Source organism: Argentina anserina, chromosome 4 (genome assembly GCF_933775445.1).
Source record: "Argentina anserina chromosome 4, drPotAnse1.1, whole genome shotgun sequence".
NCBI classification, from domain to species: Eukaryota; Viridiplantae; Streptophyta; class Magnoliopsida; order Rosales; family Rosaceae; genus Argentina; species Argentina anserina.
This window is the reverse complement of record NC_065875.1, coordinates 15,272,673-15,296,423: the sequence shown is the minus strand read 5'-3', so window position 1 is coordinate 15,296,423 and position 23,751 is coordinate 15,272,673. Positions and strand designations below refer to the sequence as shown.

Genomic DNA, 23,751 nt, shown 5'->3' with positions numbered 1-23,751 from the left:
ATCAAATCAGGGAAGGCAGAGTTCCAAACTTGAAACGCAAAAGCGCAAAGAAAGGAAAAGATGGTTAATTGCATTCAAGGAGTTGGAAGTTGGAACAGAGAGGCTTTGAGTGGAAGTGGAATCATGAGTTGAAAGACGGAGACTTATTGCCAACAAAAAAAATTAATTAATTTTTTGAAGGGAGACAAAGTTTCCAGAGTTTGGACAAGAGATTAGTTTAGAACTTTAGATTGAGAATACGAATTGTGTGCTTAGAAAGAAGAGAGGAATAGCTGAAGTAATAATGAAACGACCATGACCAGTAGCATCCCAGAACATGGTCATATTGAGGGAAGAAAGGTACAGGAATAGATATATGATCAACGACAATAGAATGAAGAACTGAATTATCTTATTCCAACTATTATTCTGACTATAACTGCAATCGTTTTAGAGAAACAAAGATTAGTACAGATAGTATCCAGAATACGATTCACAAAAGGAAAGGGAAAAATCCAATCAAAGAGCCAGATATTAATGTCATGAGACTCATGACTATTGCCAGGGTATTTGATCTTGAAGTAAATTATGAGACTTAGAACGTCTTTCTAAGCAAAGAAGAATGAGCAGAGGAGGGGAGGACATAACATTTCAGAAATTTTGACGCTTCAGAAACTTAGCACAAATCACTTTGACCCACAGATTCCCAAAAGCATGCAGCTAGTAACTTCCAAACAACTTTAATTTTGCTAAGGCATTACTACTGGATTGTCATAGATGTTAGAAACCGATTGCAATCACTATGTTAAGGTAAAGATTGCCATCATCACTATGTTAAAATAAAGAATTCCAGATAAATAGTTGGAGCAACGTAAACAAATTCAGTTGCATTCAGGTGTTCAAATTGCTCAGAACAAGGTCATTACATATCTTTCAGATCAAAAGACGTCAACACACAATCTTTGATACTTGTTTTCCAGCAAATCTAACAGGTGATATCTCTACATTGCCTGAATCACAATCTACGTACAATATTACTTGATTTCTAGCAAATATAACGTACATGTGGTATCTCTACATTGCCGGAATCACAATCTACGTACAATACTACTTGTTTTCCAGCATATATAACATATATGACATGCCTTCCCTAACTATTTGAGCGTCCGGAAAAAAAATTGAGCATTAAGGTGGCGTTCGGTAACGTTTTCATAAAATATGGTGAAAATGTGTAAAACACTATTAGTGTGTCTTCGTTAAAATAAATAACGGAATGAGTTAATGACGTTTATGATAAACGGACATAACGGATCAATCATCATTATGTAGCCTTAATTACCATTTACTTCTATTGTAATCATGATCCCTATATAAAGGGGATTATCAATTAGATGAGTAGATCCAGTTCCATATTTCCTACAGCACGTTATCAGCACGTTGCTTTGACCTTTGAGTTTTCAGCTAAAAAAGAAGAAAAATAGAGAGATGTAAGCCCTAGAAAAAAATTATGTCGAAAAAAGACAGAAGAAGTCAAAAAAAATTCGTCATTCAAAGGGCACCCATAAAACTTATATGGGCACCACTTCTTCTCCTCTTATTTGTCATGATCGGGATTCCTCCACCCGGCGTCTAGCATCAACGCCATCTCCTCCGATCTACATCAGCGTTGCTGCCGTCCCCCGACCTCAGACCCGGTGTTGCTATCGAAGCCCCGACGTCGTTTTTAGCAGACCAGATCGACTCGCGCCCAGAAGCCCAGAACTCGGCTTCAATCTCAGACAATGTTGTGCGTCTCATCGATCCAGATTGGCGGCAAACGCATAACCACTCAACCTCCGGTCACGACATTAAAGCCCAGGCGACGATCCTCAGCCTAGCCACCACCGTATACCTCAACGCCAGCAGTCTCAGTGCACAGCAGACCCTTTCTATGCTTCTTAGATCGGCGCTTCAAAACGATCGTGTTCCAGCCCAAATCGGCGACTGCAATTTGATTGATTGGAATCTGTCAAACCCGACGAACCCACGACTCGGATCTGTTCGGGCCCCGATCCGACCCATGGAGAAAAAAGTTTTTACCTTTGGTAAATTCAAAACTTACCTCTACAGTAAAAAGATAAAGGTAATTATTTTCTATTTTTACCTCTCAGTGAATCATATTTACTATTCACCGTTACTTATCTCAATTTAATAACTACTGCGTAAATGGTAAATGTGCAATCAACTTTACCTTTTATATATTATTTAGTACCTTCATTGAATAAGGTAAATGAATATAATTAAAGTGACTAATCATGTCAATATTGTTTTTTTTTTCATGTGATTTATTTATAACCATATAACGAGCAACATGAAATCACGAGATAAAAAATCGTTTAATATATAGTTTATTTGGAAAACTTACAAGTAAGATCTCCTAAAATTACCGCTTTTATTAAATTTCATTCATATAAATGATATTATATATGTTATGTGAGCAAAGTACTCTATGAATATTATGCATGTTATATGCTATGCTTTTTATCAAAATTTAATTACTTAGCATGTCATTAAATCGTGATGCTATGATTTAAATTTTGAAGTATTATATATTTATACACGGTCATTGACATGTATCATGAATACGATAATTGCCTAAGTTTTGTAAATTACTTAACCATGTTAAATGATATGCTCTATTTGTTGCATATGTTATGTGTATATAATTTTTACTATTATGTTATTTAGCATATTATATAAGCATTGTCATGATAACGAAATTTCATAAGAATTTTATAATTCAAAAACAAAGATAGGACAAACATATTCTTGTGATAAAGTATTTTCATGAAGCATCGAAAAATACGACGATTTGAATTCTTGGTCTTACAATCCGATTTGTATATGTTGGAAATTAATTAAATTGTATATCTTTACTGTGATAAATCAACTTCATAAAACTCCAAAGTGACCATAATATATCTTGGTATGTTTAATTTTCATGTAAGTCTATTGAAAATTTTAGATTGCGGAACTAATAAGTCTCGTACTCTATCTACAGTTGGTTAAACCAGTTCAACATATATTAGACTCTAAAGAATTTGAGTACCAACCTCCCCTACAAGCCAACCAAGGCTCAACCATGATCGAATTATGCAAACATGTTTTTCTACACGTAACTTGGAAGCATACTTAAAATGTCATGACAAAAAAATGTCTCTCAGGACAAAGAAATTTTCTTAAAACGAACTATAGATAATAAAGAAGTAATAACCCTAAAGCTAAGAGTAAATATTATAAACATGTAGGTTTATATAAACTGATCAATGCAAATTGATAACAATGTAATGTTTGAAATATGCATAGGGGATATGACATGCGCAATATGGAACGTCCTCTTACAAAAAGAGTATAGAATAATGAAGTACGATGATTTGAAAACGTATACTCAATATCAAACTACAAGGAGAAAGCTCCTCAATTTTAAGAGCGACACAAATCTAGGTTAATTCAAAATGTTTCAAACTTCGATTACAGTCTACCACCAATTTTCCAAGATATAATTTGTCACACCCCGGAACCATTTCAAGGACCGGAATGCAACAGCATTCACCGTAGCCCCGAATTAATAAGCAATCAACAAACTTTTATGCATCACCATATATCAAAATCAGAAACACAAAGGCAAAATAAGAGGATTTACTACCTCAGTGACCTATGGAAGGCAGACTGCGCAACACTTCCCGACGTCGTCCCGAGATGCTGTTCCTCCACCAAAGCCTCCCCGGAGGTCTGCTACTGTCCGGGAGTTCCATCTCCTCCCCAAGCTCAAAGATAAATCGTCAGAGAGACGAGATCGATAAAAGGAGTCCGAGAGGCTCGCCATAATCCTTAAGGTCACACCGACTGTCCTCCCCTCAATTCGTTCTCAATTGATATCAAATCTCACATGCAATTTAGGGTTTTTGTCGAGGAAAGGGAGAGGAATATTTTGGTGGTGGTATGCCGACCCAGTTCGGCCGAATGGCAGTGGCGCACGGCGGCAAAGCCGCTGTGGTTTCTGGGTTGGAGGGGAAGAGGGAGAGACCGAGCGGAGAGAGAGAGAGGAAGAAGAGAAAAAGAACAAAAGAAAATAGGCTGAGGCCTCTTTAAATGAAAATGGACTGCCCAGATTAATCCACCTAGAACCAACGGTCTTGATATAAAAATAAAAAATAAAGGAAAATCTGTAAATACAATTTAATAGTTGTTAACTTCACAAATGCGTAGAAAGTTAACGAGTGTCAAAAAAATATTATGCGAATACTCTCGCACTCGTGTCGACGTGTAACTTAAACAAAAATATTAAACTACAAATTTGATATCGCGTAAAAATGTCGATTAGTGTGTTCTATATATCGGAAAATGACGAAAAAAATTAGGAGCTCACACTCTAAACCCCCCCCCCCCCCCCTTAAAAAAAATTTCGTCCCGAAATTTCCACAAAAGTAGGAAAAATGCAGGTTTGCTCCTCGAACTCAAGCTCCAAGTAATAATCGCTTGTAGGTTGCATCTCTAAACTTCCACTAGTTCGTTTAGGCGACTTGTTTAGAGAAAGTGCTCTGCTATCTATCTCAAACAAAAACATGTGGCATTTACTGCGAAATACTCTTGTGGTACCCTAACCCAGATTAATAGAGATTAATCAGAATCAAGGTCTTCAAATGTACTACTATCATCAATCTCTCAGAATTATGACCTCAGTTAATAACCCCCCATAGACAAAACTCTAGTCTTAACACAATTGATTAAAACTTAATTGAAACAATAAACTACGGCGCCAGACACGGGCATTAACGTAATCATAATTATAAACTACAGTACTAGACACGGGCATCAACGTAATCATAATTATAAACTACGGTGCCAGACACGAGCATCACTGTAATGATAAATATAACTACGGTGTTAGACACGGGCTTCATCGTAAATATAAACCATATATCAAAAACAGCAACACAAAGGCAAAATAAGAGGATTTACTACCTCATTGACCTATAGAAGGCAGACTGCGCAACACTTCCCGATGTTGTCCCAAGCTGTTGTTCCTCCTCCAAAGCTTCCCTGGAGGTCTGCTACTGCCCAGGAGTTCCATCTCCTCCCTTAGCTCAGAGATAAATCGTCAAAGAGACGAGGTCGACAAAAGGAGTCCGAAAGGCTCGCCGGAGCTCGAAATCTCGCTAGAATTCTTAAGATCACACCAACTGTCCTCCCCTCAATTCGTTCTCAATTGATCTCAAATCTCATATGCAATTTAGGGGTTTTGTAGAGGAAAGGGAGAGGAATATTTTGGTGGTGGTGCGCCGACCCAGTTCGGTCAGATGGTGGTGGCGAGGCCTCTTTAAATGAAAATAGACAGCCCAAATTAATCCACCTAAAACCAACGGTCTTGATATAAAAACATAAATAAAGGGAACTTTGCAAATACGATTTAATAGTCATTAACTTAACAAATGCATACAAAGTTAACCGAGTGTCGAACAAATATTTTGTGAATACTCTCGCGCTCGTGTCGACGTGTAACTTAAACAAAAATATTCAACTACAAATTTGATATCGCGAAAAAAGTCAGTTAGCGTGTTCTATATATCGGAAAATGACGAAAAATTTTAGGGGCTCACAAAATTGTAATGGCTATTATATATGCCTAAAATTTCATTAAACTTCGGTATTGAAGTATATTTGGATTGGACAAGACCTTGATGCAATTGTTGACATACAACCAAGGTTATGACTTTTTCTCAATGAAATGATGAGAATATTTGAATATTAATCGAGATATATGTGGTTCGATTTTTAATATTTTGATTTTGTGAAGTACCGCATAAAGTAAAGCAACTTTACAAAAATTAGTATGATATGGATAACTAAATGCAAAGAAATGCATTTTTGCGATCCTCACAGCAATAATACTGAAGAATAATAGTATTATATATGTGGATATAACAAATAATATTAATCAACGATCGCTAATTTATAATCATAAAGGGATTCACAATGTACATACCTTATGTGATGGAAATATCGCTTTACGGTTCTATCAATTACTCTAAAGCAATTTAGTATTTCATTTTTATGTCCTAACTATATACCTCATTGGCATCTTATGTAACAAGAGCCAACAAGAGACAATCGAACCTTTATATGTTTGGAGTATTTATGTCAATGACTATTTCATGTTAAAAGAATAAGTGAGATTACACTTTACTTCTTTTGCACTATCTCTAATGAATGCGGATGTAACCGAGTATTAGAGAAGGTCATATGTCTATTTAGCAAGTATAGGTCCAATGAACCCTTGGTCCAATAGTTCATCTATCTGCACCTTCAACTCCTTAAGTTCATTCTGTCTCATTCTATAAGGCGCCTTTGACATTGGTGCCGTACTCGGTACCACATCTATGCAGAAATCTACAACTATTCGAGGAGGTAACTCCGGTATCTCTTGGAACACTTCACTATACTCTGATACTACCACAATGTCTGCAATAACCACTTTTTGATCTACAGATTCCACATGTGCCAAAACTCTTGTTCTCATGGCATTATTTGATTTACTGGGATACCCAGGTCGTGCTATATGTGTCTGTATATTAAAGGAGTTACAACATAACACTCATATTTTTTGGATAAAATAGAAGCAAGAAGTAAGTAAAAAAGTACTGTAAAAATCATTAAATTTATTTTTATGGAGGAATTGAAGATGTAATTTCATCCCCAGATTTCGTCGCTCCCCTAAGACGGAACTGTGAAATGTTTGATGCATAAGTTATGAACTAACACCATATTATGCTTCTTATATCCATTGTGATTATGTATGTAAAATTAATCATTCAAAGCTTATCTCTTAAAGAAATTTAGATTGAGATCATCCTATGCAAAGGACATGTATTCTCACAATGTTCAAAGATTGAATCCAACAAAAATTATGTGGATTAGTTCAACCAACTTGTGGATACTTTAAATAATTTATGGTGTTGGTTGATGTGTCGACACGCTGGTCATATGTAATCACACCATTCACTACTAAAACTAATGCTACTTATGATAATTATAAACCCACTTGGTCTCACGGAAAACGACTAAGGTACTAGTCTTGATGTTGGTAAATGGTAATGCGCACCAATCTTTTTGTTTAGGGTAATGTAACTTTCGCATACACAATTTCGTACTCACTAGTTCTTAACTATCACCATAATTATTGTAAAAGGAATTACAATCCATAACATCGAAGGTTCGAAATACTTGAGCTCGCGAGGATTGACACAGATCTACAATCCTTGAGCTAAACTAGATTAATCTACGTGTCAAATTGCGACGCCATATCGCATAATGGTGAAGCCAATTAAATAGAATAAGTGTTCTTATTGGAGACGAGTATCCAGATAGTCCGCTATATTGCAACCTTGACAAGCGATCTTTTTTTTTGCTAGATATGTGGAATATCACTTTGATGAGACAATCTTCCCGTCATTAGGGGGAGATAAGAACAAATAATGTTCAAGTGGAACGACATGAATTGTCGTGGTTTGTCCCCAATGTGTCTTATCTTGATCCCACTATTGCACAAAGTGATGAAATCACAAATTTTAGCTGCAAATATGCTTGCAAGGTTCAATGTCCTAAGAATAGGACATGACGCCACCCAAAAGGAATTGAGCATTGTGTTGCCACCATAAATGGTGGCATGTTGACACCATAAATGGTGGCATGTTGACACCATAAGTGACATAAATGGTGTCATAGGCCGTTGCTCTCCAAGGAAAAGGGGGAGACCACCTCATGTTCGATATATACTCGATCAAAGGAAGAAAGCGAGTTTGGCACAATTGGATCCATTGATCCATTATCTCAAATCTGCCTCATGAGAATTCTTGGATTTTGGTTATCACTGGGGGACGCCTCAAATGTTAGAACAAATCCTTAAAAATATAGAGATCTCTATAAGTACAAACCACATAAGGATGTAGGATATTGAGTCTTGATATCGAACCATGCTTCGTTGAGAAATACCAACGTAGTAATTTTAGCCTAATATAAAGAAGCGATCCAGCATGAACTAAAGTTCACTAACAAAGAGATAGGTATTTGGGCAGATGAAGCTGACACCGCAAGTGTAAATCCTATCACATGTCTTTGTTAGGATGCGTAATGAGAATAAAAGCTTAGACTCACCTTATGGCACAAGGTCTCTCACAAACACACTGGAATCGACTACGAGGAGATATTTTTTATAATGGACCACAAAGAGATATTGTCGTGATGAATGTCATTGCACTCCACTACCTTATCAGTTTGGTAGTTTCCGAAAAACTGACAAATGCAGCTTGTGAATGGTGAAATAAGGTATCTCTATGGGGATTGAAATTAAGAGATATACATGAAAGGCATAGAATAGACTTTATATACCCAAGAAATGATTCTAGACCATGTAGCGTTAGAAAAGAAATTGAAACGTTCATGAAGTAAAATACTTGATTATGAATATGTATCAGATGTGCTATGTCATTGCGTATTCAATATGGATTTGCAGAGTCTTTTGATGAACTAAAAAGATGTCGCCATTACAAATCCTAAGTTGAGAATGAAAAAGATCATTGAGAAGACATAGTCTTAAATGGATATTGAGGACTGTAATATTGATGATTAACCATCAATCAGTTATAATTGCAGTGGTTGGTTTGGAAAAATAACTATTACACTATGGAGGATATTGATGGTCTGCAGGCAGAGTGGGCAAAGTATGTTTTCAAGTTCAAGGATAACAAGTATGTTCAGTAATCATGAGTAGTACTTAGCTTGCTATAAGTAGTTAGAGATGCATTGTAAGCATAAATAAATTTTGAAATGGCTGGGGTTGTGCCTTTTGTAAGCTATTTTAATTTGATGCATGTACAAGTTGTTTAGTTAGTTACCCTTTGTGTACAACTCCTACTTGTAGTACTTTATGACGCTTTTGTGTTGCAAGGATAATATATACCATGGAATGTAAACTACTATTAGAAATAATTTTATGGTGCTTTATGATGATTGATTCTCAGGTTTTTATGAAACTGCATGCAAGCAATATTCTATTTGGAATGTGTTATCTTAAGGAGGCAGAGACAACATATATGTGTAATTTCAGCTGCATAGAAGTAATACAAACCTTTTGATATCCATTGGCTTTTTGATACTAAGATAACACAAAAGAACAAAACATATGACGTCTCAAGGGTGCAACAACAACACATGAAAACAAGTAAGACGTTAAATGATGCTATACTAACATTCATATGACATATATATGGAAAAAGTGTTACATGGGAGGTTATATATCGCCTTATATCAAATCTCGCGACTAATATTTGTTCTTTCAGAAGAATTACAACCACTTTTTATATGTCATAAGAAAACCTAATTAAACAGCCAAAAGAGGGTTTCAAATATGTCGCCTCATAGAGAAAAATTCAAATATGTCGCATACTAGCCTGTCGTCGTTATAGCTATCAGGCGACATATAATATTTGTCGCTGAAAAGAATATCATGCGACATAATATTTGTCGCTGGAATGAATATGAGGCGACATAATTTATGTCGTTGGAATGAATATGAGGCAACATAATATCTGTCGCTGGAATGAATATGAGGCGACATAAGATATTTTTCTCATATGTCGCCTGATACACTTTACAACGACAAATATTATATGTCGTCTGACATCTATAATGGCGACAGGCTACTAGGCGACATATTTGAATTTTCTCCAGCGACACAACATATATGTCGCCTGAAGGCATAATTGGCCTAGTGAAAGTGAGGCTTCTATAAAATCTCATGATCAGTCGAAGTCTTTAAAAATAGATCTGTTTTCGTCTAAATGAAAGATGACGAATAAGTTTCAGGAAATGAGATTACATATACAAGTGCAAAGACGCATTATTACACTTAACACAATATACTTGACTCGACCTCTCATTCGTTGTATAGCTTGGCACCCATGCAACAACAATACCTAAAGGTTTAGGTTTATAGTCCCTATAAAGAAAAGAGAAAACGACATGATGAGAATGAATACTATTCACGTCATTGCATATTTGACGTAAAGAAATACGTAGTAAATAAAATACATAATTAAATATGCAAAAGTTATCAAAGCTCCCATGATTAATGTAAAGATCAGGGGAGGTGCAGACATCAAGGGGAGTTTATCACATATATGCTAATCTTAAATGTAATAGGTGTGTTGTGCTCTTTTCCCCTTCGACCAAGGTTTTATTTTGTCCCACTGGGTTTTGTTACTTGACAAGGTTTTTAATGAGGCAACACCATATGCACCATTATATCTTTAAACTCGGCACATGGAGAGTGTTGAAGGAAAAATATCATTAGTGTGCCTTCGTTAAAATAGATAACGGAATGAGTTAATAACGTTTATGATCAACAGACATAACGGATCAATCACCATTATGTAGCCTTAATTACCATTGTAATTACCATTTACTTCTATTGTAATTCTGATCACTATATAAAAGGGATTATCAATGAGATAAGTAGATCTAATTCCATATTTCCTACAACACGTTGAAATTTGTCTCAAAATGCAGAAAATGAGAAATGAAAATATTTTCAACTTTTATAAAGGAAAAGTGAAAACACATCAATTTAACGTTTTCACTTTTTTATTTTCTCATTTTCATTTTTTTAATTTATTTTTGAAAACTATTTTTAAAAACGTTACCGAACAGGGCCTTTAGTCTTCTGTCATGTTTTGAAAGTTAGACTTCTGTCAACTAAAAAGAGTATAATTTTTCTAAATAAAAAATAAAAAATAAAAAATAAAAAAATAAAAAATAAATAAACTATAAAGAGTATAATGGAACTATTGGCTAAAGCATTATATTTGAAAACTTATATATAGCATTATCTTTTGGTTTCCTGGCTATCAATATGCTTTTAGTTTTTTGATTAAGTATGTTATTTTGATAATTAATATAAGAGACTTTGTTTCTTGGCATGCCATATCATAGGTAAAAGTTGAACCCATGGATCATGCCGTGCGTGGACTCCATTTTGTTTCCCTGAAACGAAGTTTTGGCATCTGAATATTTCACCATCTTGAGTTATATCGTACGGTTCGTTGACTATTTATTTCATATAGTACTTAATAAGTTGATGTACAAGCAATTTTTCATTCATACTGACCCAAAATTTAACCTTATGTGCTTCATATAAGGTTTCATTTTCCATCATGTAGATATGAACATGAACAATAATTGATAGGAGCACAAAGTGTGACGTTCTTAATGTTTATATACCATATTCTTATGCTTTGTTACTTCTTATTTAGTTGTTTTAGGTTCATATTTGTCATTTGTATGTTCTAAGTAGAGCTATGTCGAAACTGAATGACTTGATGATGAAATTGTGTTAAGTGTTAGAAATCCTTATTGAGCTAGGATTCCTTACTCGACTAGGATTCTACTTTCCTATTTTCATTCTTTCATATTCCTTAATCGTCGATTTCTTTTCAGGAAAGACAAATCATACTTGGAAAGGAAGTAGTGATGCCGTGATGCATTCCTAGTGAGACAAGGAAATCATACCTGAGTTGAAGAATGAGAAGAAGAGGCCGACCTAGCTATTCCTAGTTGAACATGGAGAGATGTCGTGCAGCCATACATGTCTCCCTATTGGATTTGGAGTACATGAATCAAAATCCATAACAAAGAAGATTTCAGCTTCCCAATTGGATTCTATCTCCTAAATGGGACGACAAAGAGGGCTTTGTGACTCCTATATATAGAGGCTCGGCCTCCCCATTTAATGATCATCAACCTTGCACACAAACACAAGCCTAGCTCTGCCAAATTTTATACTCACCCTTCCAAGAAATCCTAAAACCAATTTCACCATTCTCCACCAATCTATAGCTTCGAAGTACGATTGTGAAGAAGTTCCATTCCTTTAGAAGTCACGGCTATATTTTGTGAGATCGCTTGATTGATAAAGTGTAACCATGATTCTCTCTATGTTTAAATTCGGTTTTTAGTTTTTCTTGTTCTTGGATGAGTATGCGATTTGTGTAGAGTAATCTTGTTTCGATTTTGTCTATGAAATAGCTACTTGATTCAATTTATATAAAGTTGCGATTTCATGTTTTGGTTTTATGAATTTTGGTTTCTGCCGTGCCTTGTTATTGAGTGATTTCGATATTTTTGTGTTATGTATGCGATTGTAGCATGATATTTAGGTTGTTGGATTAAAGACTTATGCTATGAACATGTTATTCTTTTCTATATGATTTTCGAAATTACATGATTGAGGGTTAAGTAGGTGGCATACTTAATGAATTCGATATGCATGGCTTTGGAGTTGTATGGTAAGATGAACATGTTAAATTTCGATGAAGCCGAGTGGCAAGACTTGAATGTGTTAAGTGTCTATGCATATATGTTACTGATTTGGAACTTAGATTGCATGATCCAACCTTAGTTGTTCATGAGTAAGTCTCGGCATGATTCTAAAAGGAGAGCTAGAACTTGTTTTCGTTAGCTTTGTATGAATTGTTTAGGTGATTGCTTATGTGTTGGTTGGTTGATCACATGTATATATTAGTTTAGGTTTTATTTTCTGTTTTTATCTTTGAATGCCGAACATATATCAAATCTTTTATATCTCTATGAATTCGTGTTAAGTGTTGTGGTCCTAAGCCCTGGCTGGATCCCCGGTTTGTAAACGATACTCTCTTGCTTTATACTACTAATGATGCTTACAAGGTTAAATATTGATGTCGAGTAATCGAACAATCATCAATAATCGAAGACGCAAATTAGGTGACCAAAACTATGAGATAAATCAAGGAGAAATCATTGTCATTACATGAGTGATATAACGAAAAATGTCAATCAGGAATGAAAAACTAATAAGATTGAGAAATCATTGTCATTACATGAGTGATATAACGAAAAATGTCAATCAGGAATGAAAAACTAATAAGATTGATATATATATATATATATATATTATATTTCATAGACGTGATAGAATTGTAGTGGATATACATATATATGTTATGCATACGAGAACGCGCGGCTCATATGACAATGACGGTTATAGTGATGTCAAGTTCCATATAATTATTGGATTTTCTTAAAAATAAATTTATCGCTCACTTTTATCATGTATAATTTACATAATTTACAAATAAATGTCAAATGATTTTTATAATAACCATTATTATAATTTTATTGAAAAAAAATACTTAACATTTATTTATAAAATAAGCGACAAATTTGCTTCAGAATTTTCTCATTGTCGTCACTCAATTCAGGTCGCCACTCGACTTCAAGACACCGAGTAATCGGGAGATCATCAGGCCCACCTCTTGTCCCACTCTCACTACTCTTCTCCGTTCCACCCAAGGACTAAAATTTCGATGATTATGGAAATTTCGATGGTTCAAAAAAATGGAAATTTCGGGAAATATCGATGGAAATTTCGGAAAATATCGATATGAGTAAAATTATTGACAAAATTGATGGAAATTTGAATAAAAACATGGAAATTATATATGAAACTTTTATAGATGATTATTTGACTAATTATCTATTATATTTCATATGGAAACCTTGTACAAACATTAGTGCATAGTTGGTTATAGTAATATAAGGTGAAATAGTCGTTGAGAATTCTTAATTATAATTAATTAAAATTATTATTTTAACTATAATAACCAAATTACTACTAATATATTTTATATAAGTGCATCACTAATCCACTACAATAGGAGGTAAGTGACGGTCGCTAGAGTCTATATAATGCAGGAAGATGGAGTGTTGTATAATTTTTTTCGTATAAGAATGAACTAATGAAAAAAAAAAAATGTATTCAAAATGGATGCTATTAATAGTGATTTTATTTTTGAAAGTAGTTAAAAAAATATTTTATAGTTGAATAATTAGAGGTTGTAAAAAAATAAAGTAAAAAAGTTAATTGGAATTAGATATTTTATATTTTAAGTCCACATTCATTTTGAGTGGATATATATTATAAAGATCCAATAAGAACACAAGGTTGAGGTTAGTTTTGTTAGCTGAGCCCTTAAGGAAATAAGGGAAAGAGCATGGTTCGAATCTCCTCACTTGCAAAATGATTTTGAGCTATATTTTGGTGAAAGGAGGGGCCGCCACATGGATAAGCAACACGTGGGCCAGAACTGATATCGCGATATTTCGAAGAAATTTGAAAATATCACGATATTTCGGAAAATGTCGAGAAATTTCGGAAAATGTCGAGAATTTTGTGTGAAACTAACTTGATAGGCTAAAGATATATCCTCATATGAAAAAAAAACGAAAATATCGTCGAAATATCGACGATATTTTCGATTTTTCAAACCTTTGTTCCACCACACACGCGCATCACGACCAAAAATAGACCACCTACACTGCGCGTGGATACCAAACGCCATATTAAGGAGTAATAATCCCCAGGATGTCGTCACTGTGGCAACACCTTGTTTAAAATGAGCCACCTGATACATTACTGCTTTCCCTACTTTAGGGAGATCTCTAGTTCTGTACTTCAGGTAAAAAATTATTTCTCCACTGTAAAAAGTGATCATTTCTTTTAGTTGTTACCTTTTGTCTCCATATTTATTGTTACCTTTTTGGTGTAAATGTGATTTAACGATGAATATGAGTGTCTCTTTTCCATATTTAATTTCTTTTAAATTACTTTAACACAAAAAACAAACTAGGTCATTACTCATTAGTTGTGAATTACATTGGACCTCCTTGAGTAATTGGGTTGGTAGATTGTTGAGGACCAAGTTTCACATTAAGGCTCCTTCACCAGTTGGTGATTATCTAAATTATAATTAAAAGTTTCATTTTCTATGCATCCTACGAACATGAAGGCGCTTTGTGGGAAGTGCAAGCTCATCTTCAACTTGTAATGAGCAGACTGTGTTCAAAAGAGAGTCTCGTTTTCGTGTGTTGGTTCTCGTATTTGTAAGTACAACTAAACCCTAGACATTAGTGATTTGGTAAAATCAAAATCCATAAAGAACTAGAGGTTTTAAAATACACGCCCTATATCTTTTAATATACACCTCTTTATTTTAATTTTTACATAATCTGATTTAATTATGTTAAATAACCATGATAGACATATTATTATTGGAAAAGAATAAAGAAAGAAAAAACCAGTCTAGGTTTTTCGACCTAGATGTATGTTTTTGTTTCTATACCTCATAGTTGTCAAAAATGTACTGGAGTTTGTTAGCTTAGTAGTTTAACTTATATTGAAACAATTGGATATTTTTTTGTATCAGATTTTGGTTTTTCTTTCAACCTTATTGAACAAGTATTGTATGTGAGAATTGAATAATAAGTTTAGTTGAGATGTTGGGTTACAAGACTTCACTACTGAATAATAAGTTCCTATTTGATGTCAAATGTTTCTAGTAGAAAACGTAAAAAATAAATAAATCTATGTTAGTTAAATTATAATTATACTAAATAATAAAATATTTCATGATATATAGATAAAGGGTAATTTTGGTACTTTGGGATGTGCATTTAGAGAAGAATTGACATAAAATTTTGGATTGATAGTGTATTAAGAAGTGACTGTGTATTAAAAAAATGGAGTGTGTATTTAAACATTCTCATAAAGAACGCATTTATAATAAGAAACATGGATACATGAATCTAGGGATGGGCATAAAAAGCTGAAATCATGATCCCGTCTCGAAATGCATAAGGATGAGATGAGACGGGACAGAAATCTAAAAACGTCCGTCCCGTCCCGATCCCGTTCCGTTTAGGACGGGACGTGAGTCGAATAATTTATATCTCGTTTCGTCCCGTCCCGTTTTAAATTTCATTTGAATTTTAACCATCAAATATTTCATCATCATCATCATCATCATTATCATCATACATTTATAATTTATGAAAACATCTTAGATGCATTTTTGATAAGAAAATGACTAACTTCAAAGAATGAATCTTGGACCTTGGTTTATTTTCTAAAGATAAACAAGTCCCGGTTAATTTTCTCATTAATATATGATTCGAGTTATATGATATAAATAAAAATGATTTGTATATTGCAAATTTCTATGAACTTAGCAATTGAAACCTATATAATCTTATATATAATATATAATTATATATGTTTCTCTTGTATGATAACACTATAATTTTTAAGTACAATATCTATAACGCTTATAATTTAAATGATTAATTTAATTTTATAATAATTAAACTCATGGTATCGAAGTAGATGATGAATGATATTTGGAACAATCTATATGTCTCTTCTATTATAATAATTGATACTAAAATTTTATTAATAGTAAATTAAGTATTTATTATTTAAAGTTTGAGAACGTGGGATGAATCCGGTCCCATTCCGATCCCAACAAGATTGATCCGGGGTGGAACAAACTTTTAAAAACACAAATTTCGTCCCGATCCTGTCCCGTGCCCACCCATACATGAATCCGAAATTTTAATGGTTACTTACACGGCGGCGATATGTGTGTATGTTTATTTTACATATGCTTATTTTACGTAGTACAATTAAACTTACCAAAAGCAGTTAAAAAAGAACAAAAAGGTCGACTTCATTTTGGTGCGTCGGACGTTCAGAGGGAATCTTGAAGTCTGAGGGATGGTGTCTGTTAGGTGTCCCGTATGCTTCGGTTAGGTGACTTCTGATTTTGACCCTAAACGCGATGCAAAGGTCACCCTCCTCCTCCTCCTCCTCCTCTCTTTCCCCTACCCATTCCCAACCCACCCCTCCTCCTTCTTCTCACCTCCCCCACCCCCCAATGGCCGCCGCCGGCGACACCTCCACCTCCACCTCCGTCTGGGACTGGGGCGATCTCCTCGACTTCACCGTCGACGACGACCTCTCCATCTCCTGGGACCTCCCCCCTCCCCCGCCCCAGGACCCGAATCCGGATCCGCCGGCTCCGCGGATAAGGAAACGCGACCCGAGGCTCGCGTGCTCCAACTTTCTCGCGGGCCACGTGCCGTGCGCGTGCCCCGAGGTGGACGAGAAGATGATGGAGCTGGAGGAGGAGGAGGCCGGGCACGGGAAGAAGCGGGTCAGGACGGGTCGGGCCCCGCCCGGGACGGCCCGGTGTCAGGTCCCGACTTGTGGGACGGATATTAAGGAGCTCAAAGGGTATCACCGGAGGCATAGAGTCTGCCTCGCCTGCGCTAATGCCGCAACCGTCGTCATCGACGGCGACACCAAGCGTTACTGCCAGCAATGCGGCAAGTAAGCTCAGTTTTCTTCCACTTCTTTTTCGATTTTTCGAATGTTGTGATTTCACCATTCAGCTGTTAGTTAGTTTTGAACTAAGTTTATGAGCTGAACTAGCTTTGTAATTAGTTAGTTACCTGTCTCATAAGCCTATAACACCCTTCAATGACCAATGGGAACTAAGTATCATTCTCACTAATCACACGATTTCATTTCTGGGGTTTGCATTTCTTGCACAGGTTCCATGTTTTATCTGATTTTGATGAAGGCAAGCGGAGCTGTAGAAGGAAATTAGAGCGTCACAATAACCGAAGAAGAAGAAAGCCCAGTGATTCTAAAGCAGGAAAGGAATCTCAGAGGGAAATTCTAATCGAAGACGGTAATCCTGATGGTGAAGTAGGAGAAGGTATTTTAATGTTTTGGTTCATGTTTTTTTATACCCTTGTAAGAGGCAGTGAAGAGTTGTTGTCTTTCCTGGAAAAGATGTCTAAAAGTCTAGTTTGTATGTGTACTATGCAATGCAGACAGTTTACAGTTAAGCAGCCAGATAAATGAGAAGGAAGAGTTGCTGGAGTCAGAAGGTGGGGGTATTTCTACTCTCTTTTCGATGCCTAATGCCCAGAATGTGGGCAGTGATCGTGTTGCTTCCGCCCTGACTTCTGGTGATACCCAAATGGATGGAGGAAAACATGATTCGAATCACTCTCTTTCTCCGCCACAGTGTGAGAACAAAAGTGCCTACTCATCTATGGTGGGTCTTTTCTGATGCTTTGTTTGCTGCATGTATAGAACATGATTATGAGGAGATATACTGATTTCGTACATACTTGTAGTGTCCGACAGGTCGTATCTCATTCAAGCTCTATGATTGGAATCCAGCAGAGTTCCCTAGAAGACTTCGGCACCAAGTAATATTTAAAGATTACTATTACAGTTTAGTATGTACAGAGAAAAGCTTTTCGTTTGTTGCATGCCATAGGAGCTGATTAATGTATTGGAGTGTGTTTACAGATATTCCAATGGTTGGCCAGTATGCCGGTGGAGTTGGAGGGGTATATCCGTCCTGGATGTACTATCTTGACTGTTTTTATTGCAATGCCAAACTTTATGTGGATGAAGGTAATGATATTTGTAATCTTGTTTTGTAAGATTGATTATTGACAAAATTTTCTCCTGATCTTGATTCAACACATTCGTTCAACTGTTTGATTTGGATTTGATTTTACTCAGTTACTTGATGATCCTGCATCGTATCTACACAAGTTTGTTATTGAACCTGGAACGATGCTATCTGGGAGGGGAAATCTGCTTGTTTATCTCAATGACAAGATTTTCCGTGTTGTGAAAGGTGATTTGATGTTATGAGCTACGCTTGATATAATTTGGTATTAGAATAATTTGGAATATAAATGGTCTATGCTAGTACTTTGATGAACCATTTTGGTATATTGCTTTTGAAACATACTGTAAAATTTTTTGGGTCTTGAGACACTTTCTTTGATTACATGGTTTGTGTTTTAAGATATTACCTATTGTAGGTCGCTCCTTCTGTTTACAACTTTACATTGAATAGCTTTTGGAAACTCGTCTTACCATAACATTTATAGAATGATGTCGATAGACAGATGCATGAATAAAAAATTTCTTCCAGTTCCCAAATGTTGTGGGGTCAGCTGGAAGCCAGGGGATTAGTTAGGTCGAAGATCCTGACACCCTAGTTTTTTTTTTTTTAAATCTTCTTACGTACTTGGATTTTGTATTTTCAAGGTAAATGTGCTTCTTCACCCAACAGTTATACATTTGTGTCTTTGTTTATACTAACCAACATGCTACTTCTCATTTTCATATGCAGGGGGGACTTCTGTAATACAGGCCAAAGTGGAGGTGCGGGCCCCCAGGCTTCATTATGTTCACCCAACATGTTTTGAAGCAGGCAAGCCAATGGAGTTTTTTGTCTGTGGGAGTAATTTGTTACCACCCAAACTTAGGTATTATGTCCTTTAAAGCTTTCCCACCTATTCTGTTTGTAGGAGTTTCTTGTGTTGTATTTTTTTATGATCATATTATTCAGGTATCATTCCGGTTAAGTCAGCTTAGTAAGAAGAAGTTTTAGATAGATATTCCAAATATAAAATCTGCACACACACACAGAGAGAGAGAGAGAGAGAGAGAGAGAGAGAGAGAGACGCAAAGAGAGATTCTAGTTTTGTGCTACATTTGTCTTACTGAAGTTCTTTTTAAGTGTCACAAGGCTGTCGAGAGGGAATATCTATCGAATGAGGTCTAATAAATGATTATTACGGTGGCAGGTTTCTTGTATCATTCTCTGGAAAGTATCTGGCCGATAATTATGATCCAGAATCCTCTCATAGTCGGATTGAAAGGGACAGCACTGCGGGTGATTCAGATCATCAACTTTACAAGATACATGTCCCTCATACAGAAGCAACTAGTTTTGGTCCTGCATTTATTGAGGTAATATATTGTGTCTCCATTTTGCTTATCGCCTATGATTCCTGACCATCAATCTATGTATAGTTGTTGTTGGTCAGCGTATTTAGTTTGCACTTATTTGGCCTCTTTCCGCTGTATGTGTATAGTCAGACTCCAGTGCTCATAATTAGGACCAAAATTTCTCACCGGGATATCAAAAACAGTAGATTCAGTCTTTCAGGATAATGATTTTTTAATTTGTCTGGTTACTGATAATTTATCAATGAATGTAACTGTATTGCAGGTTGAAAATGAATCTGGGTTATCAAACTTTCTACCTATACTTGTTGGGAACAAAGAGATTTGTGCTGAAATGGAGACTATCCAAAAAAGATTAGAAGAATCTCTTTCCGTGGGGGGATCATCAGACGTTTCGTCCAGTGGTTCTCTGCTGAGCTCTTGTGAAACATGTTCACTCAGACACAGAGCATTTGCTGAGATAATTATAGATATAGCATGGCTTCTTAGAAAGCCCTCGTCAGAAAATGTCCAACATATCATGACTTCTTCACGGGCACAAAGATTCAATTACTTATTGAACTTGTTGATATTCTTCAAGTCAACAACCATACTGGAGAAAGTGTTTGAAAATCTGAAGATTCTAATGGATAATGTGGAGACAAACAACCCCGATAGTGGCAGTCTTGATGCTGATTTGAGGCTATTACAAAAGTACATGGATTGTGCTCGTGATATTCTTTGTCAAAAACATCAAAATCCTGGGGTTTCACAACTGAAACCTGAAAGGTTGGTCTCTCATGAGGATCTTAGCTCTCAATATCCAAGTGACCCCCAGAGCAAACAGCATTTTTCAATTTACACTCAGGTGAGTACTTAAGTTTTGCTACGTGAGATTTTTATAATATCTTTTGGTCATGCTTGTTCGTTGAATGCTTAAAATATGCCAGATCAGTTTGGGAATCAGTTAGATTTGATATCAGCTGTTTTGATTTGGTGCTTAGAATTTCTACTTAATATGAAAATATTGAAACTCCAACTGGCCGGAAACATAAATAAAAAAACTAGGGAAGAAAAATGGGGAGAATTTAGTATATCCTGATATTAGTTCTAATTGCCTTCGGGCTGACAGTAAGAACCTACATAAATCCTTTGTTACCTCCCTTTATTGAAATATGACAGTTTTGACTGGTCATCCTTGTCTGTGAATGTAATATTCAATTAAAAAAAAATTATACTAATAAAATAAAATAATTTATTTGTTACCAAAATATTAAATGAAGAGATTGGGAAAGTTTAAAGGCATTTAAGTGGGTGTAGTTATCTTCTATAGGAGAAGATGACTAAGCATAGATCATCTCTCATGTTGACACGTACACAAGGGGAGGATTGGAGACGGGTTCTGGAAAAAAAAAAGGGGGGGGGGGGGGAGAGAGGGAACCTAGGCTGCACGGAATCGGGTACGGGTACGTAGAAGCGAAACGTTTAGAAACGCGGTAGCGTGTTTTTCAAAAATTTTAGGAAGTGGGTACGTTTTGGAAACGTCGAAATAAAAAAAAATAAATAAATTATACAAAAAATAAATATAATAACAAATTTTTAATTTAAGTAACTCAAATAACTTAAATAACTTGGTATTCAACATTCGAAATAATACAAATATAATGAGAGATCTAGGTATCAACAAGAGAGAATGAGGGTCGGCGACTTGGCGGGAGGTCAAAAATATGTTGAAATAAGTCATTTGACTCGACGAAGGTAGGTCTAGCACTTTTTTGGAAACTCGCGTTTCCAAAACACATTTTTCTGGAAACACGTTTCCGGGCGTTTCCGGACGTTTCCGTCGCGTTTCCGGAGTGGTTCTGCTTCGGAAGCGGGAAACGTGTAGGCACGTTTCTGTGCTTCCTAGGAGGGAACTGGGGAGGGGAGGACAAATAAATAAAGGGAAGAACGAGGGTTGCTCTCTGGATCTCTCTTGATTTTCCTACGATTCTTTTGGCACTTGTCCTCTTTCTCTATCAGAATTGGGGATTTTCTCTGTAATTCTAGGGGTCAGGATGTCACAGTGAACTAGTTGTATTATTCAGTGTCAATGCTAGTGCTTTACTTGTGCTATGGCGCATAATTGCAACTGCCAATTTATGTGCTGCTGATATTTCTTTCCATTGTTTGAAATCTTTTAAAAATTTAATAAGCTATTGGTATTTGTTTCATCAATTGTTTTGTGTAAATATATTGCAGGATACAGAAATTACTGTAGATGGTAAGATGGATTTGACGTTGGGTTCAATTCCTAATGAGAGAAGTGAAATTCTTCCGCTTTTAAACAAAAAAGCGGCCAACTGTGGTAATTCTTCTGGGGAGCTCGTATGCTCTCGCTCTAGGCGAACTTTCTTGGGATTTCGCTCGGCTCTGTATGTAATATCTGCCGCAGCTATGTGTATAGGAGTATGTGCAGTTGTCTTTCATGCTCAGAAGGTTGGCAACTTAGCAGTAACAATGCGCAGATGTTTGTTTGACAATTTCTAATTAGATGTCTAGTGTTCCCAATCCCTTTGCCTGTACATATCCCTTGTAGACTACATTCTAACACTGCACCTAGAGAAGACATTAACAAAGTGCGTCTGTGTCACTGTTGGAATCCTTGGTGGATCTACACTGCTTTTGTTGCCAACAGTGTTTGAGACCGTAATTTCTTCTTCAAATATAGGAGTGTTACCTGGCAGATTTTGTAAACAGTAGTTTTGTTGTGTAATCTATTGATGTCCTTTACCGAGAAATCTGTTGTGCGCCTGTGCTTAATAATAAATCAGAAGCCTCTTGCCTGATCTTACTGCTGCTTATTTTGGTGCAAGTCTCTAGTAAGTGGTCTCCTTACCTTGCTATTATAATGTGTAATTGTGCAAAAAAAAAAAAAACTTTGCAATTGGCAGACTCAGGAACTCTTCATTGTTATTCAGCTTTCGTCTCTACTTTAAAGGCAAGTCTTTTATCTGAAATTAAGTATGAGTGAGTCTGATATATGTCTATGTCTGACTGAAGAAGCATGGAAATTGGAATATATCGATCTGAAATAATTGTGTATTATTGAATGATATGGGGGCCTATATATAGTCATTACAAAACCACAATCCCGTATGATTCGGAGTCCTAATCTATTACGGAGATGTTAATCTATCTCCTAACAGGAAACCTATTAGGCTAAGACACACATAAGGGTAGAATAGTAATTCTCCCGGAACACTCCCCCTTGTGTCGCATGCCTAGGTTGCATGGTGCACACATCGTTGCCTCGGTAAAAACCTTGTCAAGCAAAATAAAAACCTCTTCGGTAAAAAAAAAAGCTTGATCGAAGGGAAAAAGAGCACAACGCACCGTCTACATTTGATAGCATCATGTGAGCTAGACTCCCCCTGAAGTCTACGAAACAACTCCCCCTGATTAGTGCCATAATCATGGAGTACAAAGAACAACGTACACAACGTTCATTACATGCTTCTCAAACGTAGTCTTGGGCTAATGATTAACCATTAATCTAGCCACACATCCTTAGATCATCCATGCTATACTTAGCCAAACTTAGATCTTAGGAAACAAGATTGCATAACAACTCCAAACAAGAGTTTGCAATGAAAATCAGATTCTCGGGTAGAATGACCTTCACTCACTTAAACGGCCATAACTTCTTCGTCAAAATAGGTATCAGTGAACCGTAAAATGTTCTGAAAAGTAGACACCCGTGTCTTTCCAGTGACATAAGGTTCACAACCTCATCCGATCGGAGAAGTTCACAATGCTCTGTCGAAGTTGACTGACTTGCAAATTTCCGGACAGGACTGTCCTACTTTGCTAAAACGGCCATAACTCACTCAATATGATAGCTATGAACGAAAGGTTGATGTCCCTTGAAAGTAGACACATAGACCTTTCCAACGGTACTAATTTCACCATATTTCATCGAGCGAGCTGTCCTGTAGGTCTCGTTGAAGTTGACATACGAAACTGGACAGATTCTGATTTGTCACATTCAATGTGTCTTT

The 23,751-nt window shown here is 36.0% G+C and overlaps 1 protein-coding gene across 1 annotated transcript; it reads left to right on the top strand.

The window, feature by feature from the left end:
- Positions 1–16,668: 16,668 nt before the first annotated feature.
- Positions 16,669–22,508, top strand: LOC126790252 (squamosa promoter-binding-like protein 7). The gene is made up of 10 exons (XM_050516421.1): positions 16,669–17,275; positions 17,500–17,666; positions 17,785–18,011; positions 18,094–18,168; positions 18,272–18,379; positions 18,491–18,608; positions 19,113–19,248; positions 19,570–19,735; positions 19,998–20,579; positions 21,953–22,508. The coding sequence occupies exons 1-10, from the start codon at positions 16,725–16,727 to the stop codon at positions 22,238–22,240; spliced, it is 2,418 nt and encodes an 805-aa protein (XP_050372378.1). The 5' UTR covers positions 16,669–16,724; the 3' UTR covers positions 22,241–22,508.
- Positions 22,509–23,751: the final 1,243 nt, after the last annotated feature.